The following is a 20,861-nucleotide window of genomic DNA, read 5'->3' as shown; positions in this document are numbered from 1 at the left end:
TACTAAAGGAGAAGACAATTCCATTACTTATGACAAAGTCTAGAGGGTGTTGCAAATACAACAGTGGCATTTAAGATACTTTTGGATGGGTACATGGATATGCAGGGATATGGATTATGTGCAGGCAGAAAAGAGTTGGTCTTGGCATCATCTTCGACACAGTAATTGTGGACCAAAGGACCTATCCCTGTACTGTACTGTTCTATGTTCTAACAGAGTGATCTGGGAGTACAGATGCAGGGTGGCGTGTCAGATGGATGTGCGATGAAAAGGGCGTTTGGCACACTTGCCTTCATTGGGAAGGTGTTGGGAACAAAAACTTTTTTTTTCTAACAGTGAAAGTGTCCCAAAGGTACATTACTAATATGTTTGATAAAGTTGTTTGTATCTGTTTTCCAACCGCATTGCGTGTGAAGGTGACGAAAGATACATTTTGTGAAACATAATACCTCTGAGCTCCATAATACCTTCGTGCAATACAAAATGACAACTTGCAACCACGCACAAATGCACTTTGTACACAAAATAATATTTTAGAAGCTGTTACATAGGGATTTTCTTGCCCTTTAAATAGTGCCAAGAAGGCCAGTTAACTTCATTAGATAGTGCGACATCACCTCAGCACTGCACTGTGTCAGCCTGAAATAGGTGTTTAACATTAATACCTGAACCACACCTAGCTGGCATGGAAGTCTTTAGCCTTTAGACTTTAGAGATACAGCGCGGAAACAGGCCCTTCGGCCCACCGAGTCCGCGCTGACGAGCAATCACCCTGTAGACTAACACTATCTTACACATGAGAGATATTTTTTTTCACAACTTACCAAAGCCAATTAACCTACAAACCTGTACGTCTTTGGAGTGTGGGAGGAAACTGCAGCACATGGAGAAAACCCACGCGGCCACAAGGAGAACATACAAACTCCGTACAGACAGCAACCATAGTCAGGTGCTTTAAGGCAGCAACTCTACCGCTGCGCTACAGTGCTGCCCGTAAGAAGTCTGAAGAACGATCCTAACCCGAAACATCACCTATCCACGTATCTATCCTAGGGATGCTGTCTGACCCGCTGAGTTAGTCTAGCACTTTGTGCCTTTTTTTTGCAAACCGGCATCAGCAGTCCTTGTTTCTACATTTTGGCATGAAAGGAAAAGGAGTTTGGTCAAATGAATGGTGCATAGGCTGCTCAACCAAGTCTGGTATATTTCATGGCATTTCAATGGATTTGCATGGAAGATGAATGAATCTGCATAATTCGGGAGCTGTTGTGAGTGCTGGATCAGGTAAACAGTAAGTGGGTTTGGAAGAATCAACCTTGCTGCACCAGGCTTTAACCATGAACCTAACTATAACCATATAACCATATAACAACTACAGCACGGAAACAGGCCCGTTCGGCCCTACCAGTCCACGCCGACCACTCTCTCTGACCTAGTCTCATCTACCTGCTCTCAGACCATAACCCTCTAAACCCCTCTTATCCATATACCTATCCAATTTACTCTTAAATAATAAAATCGAGCCAGCCTCCACCACTTCCACCGGAAGCCCATTCCATACAGCCAGCACCCTCTGAGTAAAGAAGTTACCCCTCATGTTACCCCTAAACTTTTGTCCCTCAATTCTGAAGCTATGTCCCCTTGTTGGAATCTTCCCCACCCTCAAAGGGAAAAGCCTACCCACGTCAACTCTGTCCATCCCTCTTAAAATTTAAAAAACCTCTATCAAGTCCCCCCTCAACCTTCTACGCTCCAAAGAATAAAGACCCAACCTGTTCAACCTCTCTCTGTAGCTTAAGTGCTGAAACCCAGGCAACATTCTAGTAAATCTCCTCTGTACCCTCTCCATTTTGTCGACATCCTTCCTATAATTTGGCGACCAGAACTGCACACCATACTCCAGATTCGGCCTCACCAATGCCCTGTACAATTTTAACATTACATCCCTACTTCTATATTCGATGCTCTGATTTATAAAGGCAAGCATACCAAACGCCTTCTTCACCACCCTATCCACATGAGATTCCACCTTCAGGGAACAATGCACAGTTATTCCCAGATCCCTCTGTTCCACTGCATTCCTCAATTCCCTACCATTTACCCTGTACGTCCTATTTTGATTTGTCCTACCAAAATGCAGCACCTCACACTTATCAGCATTAAACTCCATCTGCCATCTTTCAGCCCACCCTTCCAAAAGGCCCAAGTCTCTCTGTAGACTTTGAAACTCTACTTCATTATTAACTACACCACCTATCTTAGTATCATCTGCATATTTACTAATCCAATTTACCACACCATCATCCAGATCATTAATGTAAATGACAAACAACAGTGGACCCAACACAGATCCTTGGGGTACTCCACTAGACACTGGCCTCCAACCTGACATACAATTGTCAACCATTACCCTCTGGTATCTCCCATTCAGCCATTGTTGAATCCATCTTGCAACCTCACTATTAATACCCAACGATTTAACCTTCTTAATCAACCTTCCATGTGGAACCTTGTCAAATGCCTTACTGAAGTCCATATAGACAACATCCACAGCCTTGCCCTTATCAATTTCCCTGGTAACCTCTTCAAAAAATTCAAGAAGATTAGTCAAACATGACCTTCCAGGCACCATCCCCGTTTCTAATGACGTTTGAAATATTTCCGTCATAGCCCCTGCTTGTGATCATGCTTTAGTTGTTGATTGGGGAAGTTCTGAAATTTCCTGCTTCAACCTACCCGCCTGTCTTTCCATTAACACGGAGTACGTTCACTTACGGAAGCTGATCACCAACTGATGTCCCAAGGGCAATGTGGCTCACCTATGACCTGCACACCTCCAGGGCCTTGCTGACACCAGATGTTCTCTCCATACGACGATGTGTCACTGTGCTGCAACTTTCTGGAGGTGACGAGGTGCTCCGCCCATTTCTCTGCATTCTTGCAGATTTGCGAGTTCAGGGTTAAAGGTCGCGTGCCATGCAGTACCCGATATTTGTTCACAGAGTTCAGCAACTGTATGGCAAAACTTCCAGAATCTTCACCTGGAGGAAAGAAGGGCCAGCGGATGATCAGCCACAGAGAGAGGAAGCTCGGAGACAGGCAATGCTGTATATCTCCCTCCCATCATCTGAGGAATGTGACTGGAGACGATGGGTGTGCAGCAGTGCCCAGATGTGATAGGCTTACATTAATCCGCCACCCACCCAATCAATGCAAGTAATCTAACGCAATCAACACTCTACCACACAATCCAAACTCATGTTAAGTCTGACTCACCATCCCAACTCTTCAAGTCAGAGTCACACCGCACGGAAATAGGGTCTTCAGCCCAACCTTTCCATACCTAGCAAGAAGCTGCATCTGGTAGTCTCATTTGCTGGAATTTGGTCAATATCTCTCCAAACCTTTCCTACCCATGTGCCTGTCCAAATGTTGTTATTGCATCTGCCTCAACCACCTCTTCTGGCAGCTCATTCCACCACTGTCTGTGTTAAAAGGATGCCCCCTCATGTTCCTATTCAATTTTTCCCTCATCATATACCTACAAGTCTGCAATAAATTACAGAGAGTTATGGATGTTCCCAGCCCATCACATAGACCAGCCTCCCCCCACTCTGCCACCGCCATCTCCCCACTGACTCCATCTATACTTCTCGCCGCCTCAGAAAATGGCCTTTCCCTCTTCTTCCCTCTCCCAACGGGCAGAAAAGACAAAAGTTGGAAAGCATGTATCACTGGATTTATGAATAGTTTCTTCCTCAATGTTATCAGATTACAGAATCGTGCTCCCTTAAACTAGGGTGTAGCCCCAATCTTCCAAACAACCTCATTGCGAAGCTTGCACTTTAAAAAAAAATCTGCACTTGCCCTGTAACTGTGATGTTATATAGCTGTGACACTATGCTCTGCACTCTGGTATCACTACCTGTTAGACTTGTGTGTATCTTAATTGTACTCTTGTATAGTATGATTTGACTGGTCAACGTACAAGCAAAAACGTACTGTCTCTCAGTACTCAGTACAATAATAAACCAATACCAATACCTGGTGGTAGCTGGCTTGTTGCTGGCGAATCAGGTTTGCTGGTGTTCCAGGTGCGCTGTTTTGCAGGTGTTCCCTCCTTCTTGCTGCCAGTGGGCAGGACATTTTTAGCAAAGTAGCCCGGATTAGTGATGTTACCGGCCGGGTCGAACTGAGCAACCACAACAGTGAGACCTTTGCCGTCAGATACCAGGCCAATGCCCATCTCCTTGGAGTCTCTCCAGACCAGCTGTGTGAAATGACCTGCGGTGACAACAAAAGGGTAATTCACAAAGTGGAACTTGCATATAATAATAATAATATTCATTTATTGTCATTGCAACGAGTACAACGAAATTAAAAAATAGCAAATCCTGACGGTGCGTACAAACATATGTGCAATAAATGCAAAAACAAATAAATACAATTATATTAAGTACAAAAGATTTTTTAACAGTGTTGCCTAGTGCAGAAGGTAGTGTTCAGTTCTCGTATGGCCCTGGGGTAAAAACTGTTCTTAAGTCTGTTTGTTCGGGATTTGATCGACCTGAAACGTCGACCAGAGGGCAGATGAACAAACAGACGGTGGCCGGGGTGGGATGGATCTTTTATTATTTTGCCTGCTCTACTGAGGCAGCGTAGGCTGAACAGGTGCTCCAGGGAGGGCAGTGAGCAGCCGATGATCTTCTGGGCCGTCGTGATGACCCTCTGAAGGGCCTTCCTGTCCTTTTCTGAGTATTTCATTGTATTGGAGAATATTTCATCCAAAGATTCTATTGTCCAATATCATGGATGTGCTGGAGCCTCTAAAGTGCTGAAAGTAGACCTTGCTTCCTTGGGAAATATCATTCTCCCATCCTCTTCCTCCATCTGTTCAGCATGGGGTTATGTCACAAACAGTAACATAAATAGCCACAAAAACATTGGAAAATCAACCATGCCACAGTTAGATACAGAAATACAAAAAGTATGTCTTCCAAACTGCCCAACCCCATCCTCTAGACCGACTCCATTCTATTTCCAATCCTAATCCACCCGTGGACCACGAATGGGTGGCCGTCGAGAGCTAAGGGGGACTTGGCGTGGAGGGGCCGCCAAGATTTAAGGAGGACCTGATGGGGGGGGGGGGGAGCAAAGAGGGGATGAGTACTTTTTGTAACTTGTCGGCTCCCCTGTGGTGACTCTTTTGTGTATTGCATGTAAAAAATCCCCAAAGATTTTCACTGTACCTAGAGAGATACAAGTGACAATAAAGTATTATCATCATCATCCACCAGACCCATCCCATTCTACCCCTGATCCCATCTCTTCCACAGCACATCCTCACACATAACTCTGTATAGCTCATCTTCTGCTGCAACCCACTCCAAAAGCACGCTACCCTCATCCCCACCCCAACCTGCCCACATCATACTTTAGAAATAGCTCTGTGATTTCCCAACACCTCCCTTATTGTTGACCTATTATTACAACCTTTCCACTCAGTTCATCGCTTCGCCCAACAGTGGTCCTGGAGTTTGATTAGTTTTGAAGTTTGAATGTTGGTTTGAGAAAAACAAAATTACCACAATTCTTCTGAAATCCAGGAGAGGAGAAGTCATAATTCTCAATTTCATTGTACCATGAATCCGCAACCTGTTGCCCTTCAAACAAAGTCACAAAAAAAATAAAAATTAGATATCTCAAAAAATAATTTCAGGTTATCATAACACTAGTTGCAGAGTCCATAAACACAGGAAGACCAAGTCCTTACCAATACTCAAGCAGCCATCTATACTTAACCCATTCTCCAGCACTTGGTCTGTAACCTTCTAACCATGGTGGTTCATGTGCGGATATGCTTCTTATCCTGTAACGTATCTGCACTTGAACCACCATGGGTTAGAAGGCTACAAACCAAGTGCTGGGGAATAGACAATAGACAATAGGTGCAGGAGTAGGCCATTCAGCCCTTCGAGCCAGCACCGCCATTCAATGCGATCATGGCTGATCACTCTCAATCAGTACCCCGTTCCTGCCTTCTCCCCATACCCCCTCACTCCGCTATCCTTAAGAGCTCTATCCAGCTCTCACTTGAAAGCATCCAACGAACTGGCCTCCACTGCCTTCTGAGGCAGAGAATTCCACACCTTCACCACTCTCTGACTGAAAAAGTTCTTCCTCATCTCCGTTCTAAATGGCCTACCCCTTATTCTTAAACTGTGGCCCCTTGTTCTGGACTCCCCCAACATTGGGAACATGTTTCCTGCCTCTAATGTGTCCAATCCCCTAATTATCATATGTTTCAATAAGATCCCCCCTCATCCTTCTAAATTCCAGTGTATACAAGCCTAATTGCTCCAGCCTTTCAACATACGACAGTCCCGCCATTCCGGGAATTAACCTAGTGAACCTACGCTGCACGCCCTCAATAGCAAGAATATCCTTCCTCAAATTTGGAGACCAAAACTGCACACAGTACTCCAGGTGCGGTCTCTATAGATGGGTTAACTATAGATGGCTGATTGATCATTGGCAAGGACTTGCTGTTTCTGTAACTACCTCCAGCACCCATCAGGCACTATGTTCCAGATTCCAGGGTGAAAATACATCCTCTTATGGAAGCTTCTCAAAATCTTACCTCAGATCCTAAAAAAAAAATCAAATTAACTATGCAGTTTCTCTCCCCTAACAAAGCCATGTAATCCCTGTCTTTTCATGTGAAAAATAGTCCTGTCCTTCAGATTAAAAAATAATAACTTCTCTAAGATTATTGTTGGATTTACAGGCCTATAATTACCTTGCTTATCATGAATATTCTTTAATAAAGCTATTGCATTTGCAGTCATTCAGTCATCTGGAACCACTTGAGGCCAGCAAAGATTAAAAAATCTCTGTCGGGGCCCCAGCAATCTCCTTCCTTATCTTCCATAGCAGACTGGGATATGTCTCTTCATGCCCTTGGACTTTTCATACCTTCAACCAAAATAACATCTAATACATCTACTTTTTTAAATGATTACATGTTCTAGAATTTCACTTTATCCCACCCTGAATTCTTCAACTACAATATCTTTCTCGTCAGTGAATATGGATGAGAGGTCATGATTTAAAACTTCACTCACATACTCTGACTCCATGCACAGGTTACCATTTTAGTCTCTAATGGGCCTTACACTTTCTGATTACCCTCTTGCCTTAATATAGTTGCAACTGCACTGTGATTTTCCTTAATCCTATTTGGTACTGGTAATCTGTGCTGCATTTTTGCCCTCTTAATTTCCTATTTATGTAATAATAATGCATTTTATTTATATAGCGCTTTTCATATACTCAAAGACGCTTTACAGAGATTTAGAGAACATAGGGAAATGAATAAATAGATAAATAAGTAAATAAGTAAACGAACAGAGAAAGGAGACAGAAGGTGAGGTGACCTTCAGTGGTTGAAGGCAGTACTGAACAGGTGAGACTTCAGCGATGTTTTGAATGTGGTGAGTGTGGAGGAGTCTCTAACGGTTTGGGGTAGTGAGTTCCATAGGGTGGGAGCAGCGATGGAGAAAGCCCTGTCCCCCCAGGATCTGAGTTTGGTCCGGATGTGGGGGGATAGGAGATTGGCAGCAGCAGAGCGGAGGGTGCAGGTGGGAGTGTGCCTGTGGAGGAGGTCGGTCAGGTAGGATGGGGCCAGGTTATGGAGGGCTTTGTAGGTTATGAGGAGGATTTTGTACTGGATTCTCTGGGGGATGGGGAGCCAGTGGAGTTTGTAAAGGACGGGGGTGATATGGTCACGGATCGGGGTGTGGGTGAGTAGATGGGCAGCGGAGTTTTGAATGTATTGAAGTTTACTGATGATTTTTGAGGGTGCGCCATAGTCCAGGGTGTTGCAGTAGTCCAGACGGGAGGTGATGAAGGCGTGGATGAGGGTTTCTGCAGCTGTGGAGGAGAGGGATGGACGGAGACGGGCAATGTTTTTGAGGTGGAAGAAGGCTGTCTTTGTGATGTGTTTGATGTGTTTGTCGAAGGAGAGGGTTTGATCAAAGATGATTCCAAGATTCCGGATGTGAGGAAAGGTGGATACTGGGAGACCATCAATGTTGAGGATGAAGTTTTGGGTGGATTTGGTGAGCGTTTTTGGACCAATGATGATGATTTCAGATTTGTTGCAATTGAGTTTGAGGAAATTTGATTGAAGCCAAGATTTTATTTCAGTGATGCAGTTTGTCAGTGTAGAGTGTGTGGTGGGGGAGATTGACTTGGTGGAGATGAGGAGCTGGATATCATGTAGCCGCTTTATTTTCTATCCTCCTGAGGGGCATCCCCCTTTCTCAACACTCTCTACCTGTTGTTTCCTTTCCTAATCCAGGTCTTTATCTCTCTTGACATCCAGGGCTCCTTGGCCTTGCTGTCCTCATCTTTCACCCTGATTGGAGCACATTGGTCTTGAGCTCCCATTATTTCACTTGTTAATGATCCCCACTTGTAAAATGTAGACTTATCTGCCAATTGCTGCCCTGGTCTCATTTGGCCAGATCTTGTCTTACATTGAAATTGGCCTTTCCTGCATTCAGGATCTTAATTTCCAGCCCATCCATATTTTTGTCCACAACTGCCATGAAACTTACAAGTCATGGTCACTGCCTCCAAAATGCTCTCCCATGGACAGCTGCATTTCCTAAGATTAGAACCACAGTGCTGCCCTTCTCAAATAAGATATCCCAGGATGAAAAAATCAAATACTAGAGGGCACAGCTTTAAGGTGTGAGCGACAAAATTTAAAGGAGATGAGCAGGACAAGTTTTTTTAAACAGAGGGTGGTGAGTGCTTGGAACACGTTGCCAGGGGGGTGGGTTGAGACAGATTCGATAGTGGCATTTAAATGTCTTTTGGATAGGCATATGGATATGCAAGGAATGGAGGGATAATGGATTATGTGCACACCGAAAAGAGATGGTCTTGGCATCGTGATCGACACAGACATTATGGGCCGAAGGGCCTGATCCTTTGCTGTACTGTGCTATGTTCCATGTTTTACTGGATCAAGAAGCTCTCCTGGACGCATGCTCACTAAGCATTTATCACAAAGATGATTCAGTTCATATTAGGGAAGTTGAAATCTCATTCTAGGACTTTAACATTTAGTGTTTCTCCTTCTGCAGAGGCTGCCTGACCTGATGTGCGTTTCCAGCGTGATTGATTTAAAAAACACAAGCGAGATCGACAAGGTAAAAGATCAAAGAATATGGGAATGAGTTTCTATAAACATTGACCCAGACATCTTTAAACCACATAATCAACCTGAAGGGAAAGGAAGGGTGGAGGCAATCAGGGACGAAACAGGAGATACCTTTGTGGAAGAAGGCATGGGTGTGGTAGGAAGAAAGGTATAGATTTCAGAGAGATGCTGATGATTGGATCAGATGGACAGAAATGTAGTAAGTGCAATTGACTATGAATGAACAAGAGGAAATGTAGGTGGGGGAGTCAAATAATGCACAAGAGCAGTACCAATGCAGGGTCTTGACCCGAAACATCAATTGCCCATTTCCCCTAAAATTGCTGCCTGGTCCATTGACGACGTCAGCAGCTTGTTTCTTTGTTCTAGATTCCAGCATCTGCAGTCTGCTATGTCCCCAAAAGACCGTTTGTGATAGGATACCGAGTAGTATAGAGGCATAGAATGCAGGAGCAGGGAGTTTGTTGTGGAGCATGTAAATCCTGGCTGGGCCTTGGAGAAAGTGCTGTGTACGTTTCTAGTCACTGTGTTATTGGGAGAGTGTAGCGGGATTGAGGTGATAGATTGACTGAGCTGCGGTTGCTTGAAAGGAACTGAGAAAGTATATATCGGTGATGTGTAGGATGTGTCGATGAATTGAGGTCCAGAGAGCAACACACATGATACACTTCGCTTTAAAATGACTTCGATGACAGAGCAGCCATCATAATGTCAGTGTTAAAAGGTTACAATAAAAGACCTTCTGAGGCAAAATTAACTGACAGTTAGGAAAGTGGTGCAATAAATAAAAGGCAGCAAAAATTTGTTCAGGACAAATTGGTTTGGAATTGTAATGCAATGCCTTTTTATTCAATGGGTTTGCATTTTATCACAATACCTATGGAAAGGCATCTTCATGACCTGACAGTGCACATTAATTAAATGCAGGTCCTGGTGCATATGCATGAGAACTGCCATGCATGAGCAATAACATTGAACGATGGCCCGCCAGGCAGCCTTCCACACTGCCACAGGTCGTAACAGAGGACGGAGGCTTCCTATAATATCAATTCTTTTTAAAATATAGGCATAGGTTATCCCTAATAACAACAACTCTGTCCATTATTTCTTTGTTATTTTTAAAATGTGTTGCAATATTTAATCCCCAGTCCTCATTTTTCTGAAACACGTTTCAGCAAGCTGTAGAATGCATAGTTCATCCCACAACATGCTTGCTTCCAGCTCCCCTGTTTTAATTCAGACACTACGCGCTTGCCATGCAGACAGCTTAACTCGTCTTTAATAGGATTTCCTCCCACTTTATCAGTTTACACTCCTTGTATGCAAATCTATTTGTTTCCTTTCCATTAATTTTCTGCCATGACCTTGTTTCTTGCATTTCCAAGTAAATTGTTTATGTTGTTTTTGCAGATTAGCCACAATCGGACTAAATCATCTAAACGAGCAGAGGCTGAGTGGTCTTCTCCAATTGCTATGAGACCAGGAGCAGTAAAGGCACTGAATCAGCTTTATAATAGTTCTGGCTATTGGCCTTGCTCAGACTCATTTATCTTTTGCACAATCTGAATCAGGGTGAGAAGCCAGATTACTGTGTGCGTCAGTGATCACATAGTCTGGTAATTGCAGTGATCTTCAATGATCATAACCTGAATATCAGGATATGCACTTGACTGAAGGGGTTGCTATATTATAAGTTCATAGGTAATAGGAGCACAACTAGACCATTTGGCCCATTAAGTCTACTCTGCCATTCAATCATGGCTGATCTATCTCTCCCTCCTAACCCCATTCTCTTGCCTTCTCCCCATAACCCCATACACCCGTACTAATCATATTGTGGATGTTGTGTGGAAGTTGATGGATCGTGGGCAACAATGTAATTTCATTTCAGCAAGTAAGGATGAAAAAGAGCAAATAAGTTTATTTTAGGATGGAGAAGAATCAGTTGCAGGAGTTTCAGTGGGGCTTGTAGAACTTCAGAGCAGTACACAGATGCAGGTTATGCAAGCAACAGGTTCAATTATCTGAGCGGTTACCTTCTTTTCTACAAACTCAATATAAATTCTCATACTTATTTTCAAATTCCTTCCTCACTTGTCTTGATTTCTGCAATCTCTTCCAGACCTACAGCTATGATACGTCATAGGTCTTGGAGAAACTGAAGGGTCCCGACCTGTAGGAGTCTGAAAAATGACACCGGCCCAAAACATCACCTATTCATGTTCTCCCGAGATGCAACCTGACGCACTGAGGTACTCCAGCATTTTTTGTCCTTTTTTGTTAAACAGCATCTGCAGTTCCTTGTGTCTTTCTTGTGATACCTCTTCATTGCTGGCATTTTGGGAATCGCTTATTTTAATCACCTAACCGTTGGTGATCATGCTTCCAAGTTCTGAAATTTCCTGCTTCAACCCAATCACCTGTCTTTCCTCACCAAAGTTGCTGTCTAAAGATTCCTTCAAAGCTTTTGTCCATCTCTCAATATCTCCTTACATGATCAAATCTTGTTTGGTGATCTTCCCGTGTGGTACCTTTAATACTTTGTCAAAGGCACTCGGCAATAACTGAAGTTATTGTTTGCTCTCCCGCTGTGTTCAACCAGGAAACAGTGTGCCAGTGTGTCAGACAGTGAGATATCTTACCCGGATACACAAGAGACTGCAGATGCTGGAAGCTAGAGCAAACAAACAAGCTGCTGGAGGAACTCACGGTCAGGCAGCATTTGTAGGGGGAGGATGGTGTTTTGGGTCGGTACCTTACTTTTGGTCCATTTCCCTCCATTGACACTGCCTGGTCCATTGATTTGCTCCAGCAGCTTGTTTTTTTGCCTGAGATGTCATACCTGTGACCTGCAGACTGACCGAGCCTTGCTGACACCAGATATTCTCCCCAAGCTGCGTGTCGCTGTGCTTCAGTGTCCTGGATTTTACCAGATGTGCCGCCCATTTCTCGGTCTTCTCACTGACAGTTGGGTTCAGGATCAGTGCTTCTGCTCCGTGCCTCTTCCGGTATTCATTCACAGATCTCAGCAGCTCTGAGGCAAAATTTCTGGAATCTACACCGGGAACAGAGATGTCAGTGAGGTTTGCAAACCAGAGTTGGAAGAGCAGCATTCTGAGGGAGCCCTGGAAAGATAGCATGGTTGCTCTTTCATCCTCACACTGAAGTAACAGAGTGCGGGATACTATTTTGTGGTGCAAAGCCAGTACTTGGTTGTTACCCATGATGGTGCTAAAGACTTGCAAGATTTGTCTGTAACTTAGAGGTCAGGGGCAGAGATGGGTTGTGAATAATGTGCCCAGTATTTACATGCAGCTCACTCAATTGGATATGACATGGACTATTTATGACAATTACATCAAGCAAACCTGTCACAGTTAAAGTCACATTCACATTGCTTCTTCTCTAACTTAAGGACACCCCAGTCTCTGAGATCCTATCATAGTGTAGTCAGTGCTTTAATACAGGATGTGGGAAAGTGTACCAGATGGATCACATATGGCCCCTCGCCCTAAAGCGAGTGCAACAACTGGCCACACCCCAGCACTCTCACCTTGCTGGAGATGCTCAGAATCACAATTCCCTCTTCATTTTGGAATTCCAATGGATATTTGAGGGATTTCCTCATCACTGCCGTTCTGAGTGTCCTTACAAAGGGACTTGTGGAAATTTATCAAAAGGAGAGCATTCCACTGTGCACATCAGGAAAGCTCTTCGTCAGGATCATTGTGTTAAGAGTAAGTAGAGGGTTTGACGGGTTGGGGGTGAAATAGATAACAGATCGGACGAATTCAAAGGCAGAATGCTGTTGATTGCCTCTTTTATGCATACCCGATGTTTCGGTCCCCATGAATCAATTGAATCGATTAGTGAATATGTCGCATAGTGGACAGCAAATCAATGCCAGCTATTTTACATTCTCCATGCACACGTTTTCACTCTCACTGTTTATGGTATCAGCACAATGAAACCAGATTTCAGTTGCTCTGCGTGTCAGTGGCACTTCATTGTGCTTCAATGAAAGCCTGTTGGTTTCTGCAACTGTCAGGGAAGTTACTCTTGTATAGTCTGAGGCTAATTTCATTTGATGGAATAGCACCGCCAGTCAGGAAAACTGCAGGAAGAGTAAAGCCCCAATCCGTGTGGTTGCCAATTGTCCAGGATTATCCTGTAATAATCAGAAAACTGGTATGTATCTCTTGACATTGGTGTGAGAAAAATATCTAAAGGAGTCTCATTTAAACGTTGCCTTTCTGCTTCCCACCGAAAACAAGCAAAAAACAACAAGAAACCAGCAGGTGGAGGAACACGTGGCCAGACTTCTTGTGGGGCTATAAAGAGGGAAGTGCAGGTGGAGTTGAGGAATCATTCTGCTTTCCCACAGTCTTGCAGCAGAAAATTGAGAGGGCCTTTGCCGTCTCTAGACCTGGTTCTGCCCTTTAGCAAAGTCTTTGTGGCTGCCATATTCCTTCTCAGGTAAAATTATCTTCAGCTGCCATTGATATTAAAGGAAGTTAAGAAGCTCTGGGCTGCTTTGGGTGGATGGTTTATCCATCTAAAAAACTTGGCTGGTTGGCATATGAATTGTTCAATGATCCTGTAATCGACCACCTACCTGCCTGACTTCTGCCAGGCCAGAGGGGCTAAACCGTTATCTCTATTTCCAAATCCCTGTGAGAAATGGTCAAGGCTCACACTTGGCCACTGGGTTGTTGCGACTTTTCCAGTGGTCTCAGGGTTCTCCCCCTGGGCTGGGACACCCGCCCATCCTTCACCTTGTTGCCAATGAGCACAATATTTTGAGTGGTATATTTCGATGTTACCTGTTGACTTGATGTGTGCCATGAAAATGAGGCTGATGTTCTCAGCTGCCAGGCCAATCCCGATGCTGTCGGTATGTCTCTAAACCAGCCGTGCGAAATCACCTGTGTTAGAACATATCTTATTGACATGGATGTTTCAGAGTCCAGTGGTGGGTTTCAAGACTTCCTTGTTCACAACTTACAGTTGTTACATCTTCAGGCAGCACGTGACAAATCTACCAAGACAAACTAAAAATCCACACTACACTACCATACAAGTTTAATTTATCGGTACGTATACTTTGACCATCTCTCTCTGGTCTTCATCCCATTGGCCTAAACCCACTCACCCAGTGCGTCCCTTCCTTACTGGTCCTGAACCCTGGGGTCCCTATTGACATGACCTCATTACCTCTGTCTAAATAAGGGTTTGGCTCACATAAGATCCAAGTTAGCTATAGTCAGTTCTAACCCTGAGTGCAAAAGCTGTTCTTCCCAAGGTTCAATGAGTCAGCAGTTACTAATAGATTTGTTTCTTCAGTTCTGTGCAACTCCAATAACCTGCAAGAGAGCAGCACCTGAGTGCTTACAATGTACAGAGCCGATGATGGCGACCTCTGTATCTCCACTCCTGTGTTCTTTAAGTCAGCTGATTAGAGCAAAATGCAAAATGTTTTTGTATTCTTTGCTTTCAGTACACCAGTATTTCTGGTTAAAGAACTCTCTGCAGTCCAAGTATGCATCTACGTGGATGTGTGGTTAACATTAAAGAAGTTAATTGGAAGATATTCATTTTAATGGTCATATAATTAACAAATAAATTTCAAATATTTGGATGTAAAATGGCGCCTTAAATAATCTAAATAAGATAAGAGAGTAGAGAGATCTGGGGTTACGGATGATCACTTAAAATGAGGACAAGTTTGCAAGAAAATGAAAAACAAAATGACACCTACTCAGCTACCTTCCTCCATTCTCTTGTGCAGCAGGCTAGATGTCCGCTAGACTGGCAGCAGGACATTATTAACCACATTAATCCTGGGTTCCCTCTGGTCCACATTGGACACTGCACATTTTCAGATCTGGCAGATTGTTGAGGACAGAAGTCAGCAGCCAGGGTAAACCAGCCTTCTAGGTGTGGACTGGGAATTCTCCGGGGAGGCTGCACTTTGTGATGCTGCGGGCGAGAGTGGTCGTGTTGGATGAAGGCTTGTGATCAGGGTCAGCTGGGTTGTGGAGGGATTGAGCTTGACGACTGGGGCCTCAATTGTGGTCTCAGGAGTTGTTGTGGTTGGCATGAGGAGCGGTAGATTGGAGTGTCAGGAGGTGTAGGTTTGAGATCAGAGTATTGGAGAAGTGGGATTCATCGAATGCTGGTGGGATGGAGGGAGTACAAAGTGTCAAGGCAGGTAACGGCAGTCTAGTGCTCAAAGACTTACAAGTAAATCCCTTCTGTGAATGCATCCTGGCTTGTGGAAAGTTTCTCGTTTTCTGCTTTTATTTCATTTCTTAAACACAATTATCCTAAGAGTCCCCAACAAAGCTTTCTTCAGGGAAAACTAGGACTAATCTCCCCCCCCTAATGCTTCCAAAGGAGTGTTGTGTAGGGAACGATACCAACCTAGGCATCACTGAAGCAGAAATCAGGTCAGGGGCCCTGGTGCTGGAGTAGTCCCTTAGTACTGGAGCAGCTTTCAGATGTGATGCCAAACAGCCTGGAAATGGCAATCATTGTGTCTCATTTGGTGGGGCGGAGGTTATGAGGGAGGTTAAACAATTTCTGATGGTATAATGCTGAGATAAAAAAGGTAATTGGTTGCATTTGTCTGCTTATGTTACTCACTGCACCCACATTTATCCAATCAAGCTCCTGTGTTACATATGCATCAAAAAACAACAAATTAAATAAGGCAGAAACTAGGAACTGCAGAATCTGGTTTGCACAAAAGGACACAAAGTGCTGGAATAACTGATCTGGTCAGGCAGCATCTCTGGAGGACATGGATAGGTGACGCTTCGGGTCTGGACTTGTCATCTTACTGGCTCTTTCCTTTCATGAACCCATTTTGACCATTTGGTTATTTCTATCCAGACAATCTCATTTGGTTCAATTTATAGCAATAACTGCGTCCAATTGGCCGTTGTTTGTCCTGATCCAAACCTGTTGATTTTTAGAAGTTCATTTATAGGATTAAAGTAATACAGATAAAGAGTTTGCGTTGAATGGTCGTTCCGTAAATGGAAGAGGATCTTCTGTACTTGGCAAAATATTTTCCAATTAACCTTCACTAATTTATAAATAATTTTATTTTTACTGTATTATTCTGAAGCCATCCTAATAATTCTTTTGGCATTGAATCCAATTTGTGAATTATTCCTCCACGTCTCTATGTCTCATGTTTCATCCCCCCATGGGGTTCCTTGGAATTCTTGTTTAACGAGGGCTTTATAGCAATTAAATGCTCACTCCCCTTTGTCCTGGAGATTCATCAGCAATTTCTCACAATTAAATTTAAATACCTAGAAACTGGACCAGTTTGTACGTAGAAGTCATTTTCAATACTGGTCTGTGTGCGCGATACACTTTAATGGGCCTTATTTTTCCCAGCATGAAACCATCACTTCGTTAACATGAATCACAACAAAATGTTAGATGTTATTGTTAAAAACATTATGGAGGATACTTGGAAAAGATCAAGATAATCAGGCAAAATTAATCATCATCTTGTTAAAGGAAAGTTATATTCAATCCATCTAAAAGATGCTAAAGGGGTGGGTATACTAAGATTTTCAGAAGACATTTGATAATGCGTTACATGAAAGGTTACTACTAAACATAGAAGCTCATGGTCTGGAAGGTAGAGCATTAGCAGTGACAGAAGGGTCTTGTTCTGGTTGGCAAGATGTAACAAGTGATGTACCACTGGGATTGTTGATGGAGCCTCGGTGTTTTGCAATTTTTCTAAATGACTTGAATCGATGCACTGAAGGTAAGGTGAAATTTGCAGACGATTTAAAGATATGTTGTGAAAGGGTCATAAGGAGATTACAAAGGATGAGTTGGCAAATATCTGGTAATTGCAGAATAATATGCAGAATATAAAGTCAGCAATTATTACAGGTACGGCAGTCATTACAGCAATTATTAAAGTAATACAAATATATTATCTACACAGTGAGAGATTGCAGGACTCTGAGATTCAGGAAGTTTTGGGCAGAAATAAGAGTGATTATATTTAAGACAAAGGAAGTGGATTCTTTTGAAGCAAGTGGGTGAGAGTGCAAGGACAGAAATACCAAGGTGAGATCATGTGGCAGTGGTGTTTAAAAGTTGAGGGCATTGGTTAAGAATAAAATACACTTGTGCATTTAAGTAACATCTTTTGAGCACTTGAACCACTAAAGCATCAAAAGGCTGCAGGGAAGTGGGATTAGTGTAACTAGAAACTCGATGGTCAGAGTTGGTATGTGTAGGAAGGAACTGCAGATGCTGGTTTACACCGAAGATAGACACAAAATGCTGGAGTAACTCAGAGTTACTGTCTGAACTGTCGACCCGAAATGTCACCCATTCCTTCTATCCAGAGATGCTGCCTGTCTGGCTGAGTTACTCCAGCATTTTGGTCTTTGATCAGAATTGATACGATGGGCCGAAGGGCCTGTTTCTATTTAACTTGATTCTATGACTATAATTCAGTGAGGAGGAACAAGATCTGGAAATTTCTTCTCTGATCCTTCGGACCTCAGGAACCAAGCAGATTTATTCAAGCAGGCATTTGCTGTGTCTCAGTCTGAAATTAGTGCGGTTGGAACATTAAGACTGCACACTCTGCATCACAGTCAACGTATGCCAGAGGGTTGCTGCACCGAGGGGCAACCACCTCCTGGGCCTCAGCGTGTTGCTGCTCTAGATGTACTTTCAAGTTGCCTGGGCATCCCCAGCATATTCTGCTTCCTCTTTGCTCTAAACCTAGACAATTTAGTTCCTCAATTCTGACAACTCAACGAGGGATCATTTACCTAACTGACTCTTTACTACAAGTGAATCCCAACTAGGAACGGACACTCCAGATGATGTCTCACAGAATGGCGTCTTTTGTTCTATAAATTCATCTCCATGTCTAGATTGTTTTTTACAGACGTTAATTCAATGTGTATGTAGGTAAATTGGCTGGGTAAATGTAAAAATTGTCCCTAGTGTGTAGGATAGTGTTAATAGTGTTAGTGTGCGGGGATCGCTGGGCGGCGCGGACTTGGTGGGCCGAAAAGGCCTGTTTCCGCGCTGTATATATATGATATATATGATATGATAATGTGAAGTATAAGTAAAGCGACTTACCGGTGTTAACATGAAGAGCAGGTGTAGGAGGTTGTGCTTTGATGCGTTACAGTCGCGTGAACGAGTTCAGAGCTGAGCAACCGTGTAGCACAGAGAAGACACAGTTTACTGATCTGGCAGGTTTTTGAGGGGGAAATGAAACAAACAAAAAAAAATGTGTAAGGGAGGTTCTAACAAAAGACTGGTTGAGGCAAGAAGTGCAAGAGCAAAGCAAAATTTCTCAACCCACTTTAACCACAGAGAATCAAGCTTCAGTTGGCTCGGCTGTGTTTGCGACAGAAATCTTACCAGCAGAATTCAGTTACACAACTTCATTGGTCCTTTGCATGTATGAGTTTGCTACCAGTATACTCTAGTGCCCAGAAATTGGAGAAATTAACACTGGAAAAAACAATGTCACATGAACTTATGTTGACTTTACTTGGAAATGTAAATAACAATAGTTTCTAATCACTGGCACTTCAGGTTGCAATCAAACATTTGTATGTTTTCTTTTTGTATGTTAATCTTTTCCTCGGAAATTTATAACACCATCATTAACACCATCCTCATCTCCAAAGGAAGGAGCTGCTAACTCACAGCTCCAGAGACCCAGGTTCAATCCTGACCTCCGATGCCATCAAGACAGTTTGCAGGTTTTACCTTTGATTTTCTCAGTTTCCCACTGAATGCTCTAGTTTCGTGCAACATCCCAAAAGCGAGCAGCTTGGGTCAATTGCCCCCCCCCCCCATACACTATGGACAGTTGACGGGAATATGGGAAGAATAAAATTGGTTATGGAGGATTTGTATAAATAGATGGTTGGCAGGCTTGGGCGAGAGGACGTGTTTCCTTGCTGCATCTCTTTTGCACTGACTTTAAAAGACACATGTAGCCATGTCAATGCTACAAAATACTTGTAAATATCTGAGCACTTATGCTGAAATGGGTTAACCAGCAACTTAATCGCTATGGTCACAGAATTGTATCTTTAGGCAACATCCCGGGCTCCTCCACTCCAAGTGCGTTGTGTGTGCTCTCTTGCTGGTAGAACAGGGCTGACAGGAAAGGTGATACGTTGGTACACGGCTCTGAGCACATCCTCAGCCTTGACTCCACATGACATGAAATCTCAAGACAATGAATCAAACATGGACTTGGAAACTTACCGCCCACCCTCCACAATTGATGGCCACTTATTGCCCTCTCATGTCTGATGAATCAGAACTCCTCCATCTTCAACACTACTTGAAAGAAATATTGTGAGTAGAAAGGACAGAGAATAGAGTTGATGGCACTACCACTGACGAAACTGGCTGAATGGTGAAGGGTAGAACTGCCAGATTGGCCCATAGCAGACGGTCAGTGATCCAATAAGAAAAGAGAAGACCCTTTGATCTCATTCTCACCAATATACCTCTTGCAGACAGCAGTATTGGTGGGAATGACGACCATGCAGCCTTTGTTGAGATAGTCCAACCAAAATTGTTTATCCAAAAGGCAGTGTGGATTTAGTAACAGCGGACTTGTATTCTGCCATAATCTGGTGATCTGATCTATCCCTCACTCAGCCATTATCATCTGGATGAAGGGGAGGAGAGGGGTGGGTGTGGTTAGAGGGCAGCTAACCATTGTGCAGTGAGGAGTGAAGAAGATCACATGAGAAACATCTCCAGGTTCACCTACAAATGAAGACCATCATTGAAATGGGCGCTCGACAGTTATGGATGGGCTGGCATGTTATCACCTCTTACAAGGTGAAATAGGGTGGCATAAGTGGCAATAATGTATCACTTAGAACATAGAACAGTAGAGCACAGGAACAGTAGAGCACAGGAACAGGTCCCAAGGCCCACGATGTCCATGCCGAGCATGATGTAGGTTTAAACTAATCTCTGCCTGCATGTGATCCATGTTCATCCATTACCTGCATATCCTTGTGCTTATCTAAAAGCCCTGGCAGCACATTCCAGGCGCCCAGCACTCTCTGTGCAAAATAACATGCCTTGTACATATCTTTTAAATTTTGTCCCTCTCACCTTAAAGCTATTCCTTTAGTCTTTGACATTTCCAACCTGGGACAAAGGTTCTGACTGTTTACACTATCTATGCCTCCCATAATTTTGTAAAACTCAGATCGACCCTCGGTCTCTGACATTCTAGAGTAAACAATTCAAGTTTGAGCTCAATTATCTCAATGCCTTCAATGCATGCTTTAAAAGGGAGAATAACACACATAAATGAGTCCTCACAGCCCCTGGCGACCCTGTGGCCTCAGTCTCTGAGGCCGACATTAGAGCTTTGTTCAAGAGGATGAATCCATGCAGTGTCCAACCCAGGAAGTGCTATAGATTCAGTATTGTCTAACTGGTTGGATTATTCAAGGACATCTTCAACCTCTCACCTCTGCGGTCTTAGGTTCCCACCTGCTTCAAAAGGGCATCTGTTATACATGTGCCTCAATGACTACCATCTGGTAGCACTTACACCCAATGCATTGGAAAGCAT

The 20,861-nt window shown here is 43.5% G+C and overlaps 1 protein-coding gene across 1 annotated transcript in view; it reads right to left on the bottom strand.

The window, feature by feature from the left end:
* The window catches only part of glipr2 (GLI pathogenesis-related 2), a 53,266-nt gene that overhangs the window by 22,273 nt on the left and 10,132 nt on the right, over positions 1-20,861 (bottom strand). The window contains exons 2-7 of the mRNA XM_078426510.1: positions 18,374-18,486; positions 14,056-14,157; positions 12,075-12,287; positions 5,586-5,663; positions 4,045-4,284; positions 2,820-3,041 (exon numbers count right to left, since the gene is read on the bottom strand). Of these exons, the coding sequence (XP_078282636.1) occupies positions 2,820-3,041; positions 4,045-4,284; positions 5,586-5,663; positions 12,075-12,287; positions 14,056-14,077 (775 nt within the window). The 5' untranslated portion in view covers positions 14,078-14,157; positions 18,374-18,486. The remainder of the gene's footprint in view (positions 1-2,819; positions 3,042-4,044; positions 4,285-5,585; positions 5,664-12,074; positions 12,288-14,055; positions 14,158-18,373; positions 18,487-20,861) is intronic.

Source organism: Rhinoraja longicauda, chromosome 31, assembly GCF_053455715.1.
Source record: "Rhinoraja longicauda isolate Sanriku21f chromosome 31, sRhiLon1.1, whole genome shotgun sequence".
NCBI lineage: Eukaryota > Metazoa > Chordata > Chondrichthyes > Rajiformes > Arhynchobatidae > Rhinoraja > Rhinoraja longicauda.
Note: the sequence above shows the minus strand (reverse complement) of the source record. Positions and strands in the feature narration are given on the sequence as shown.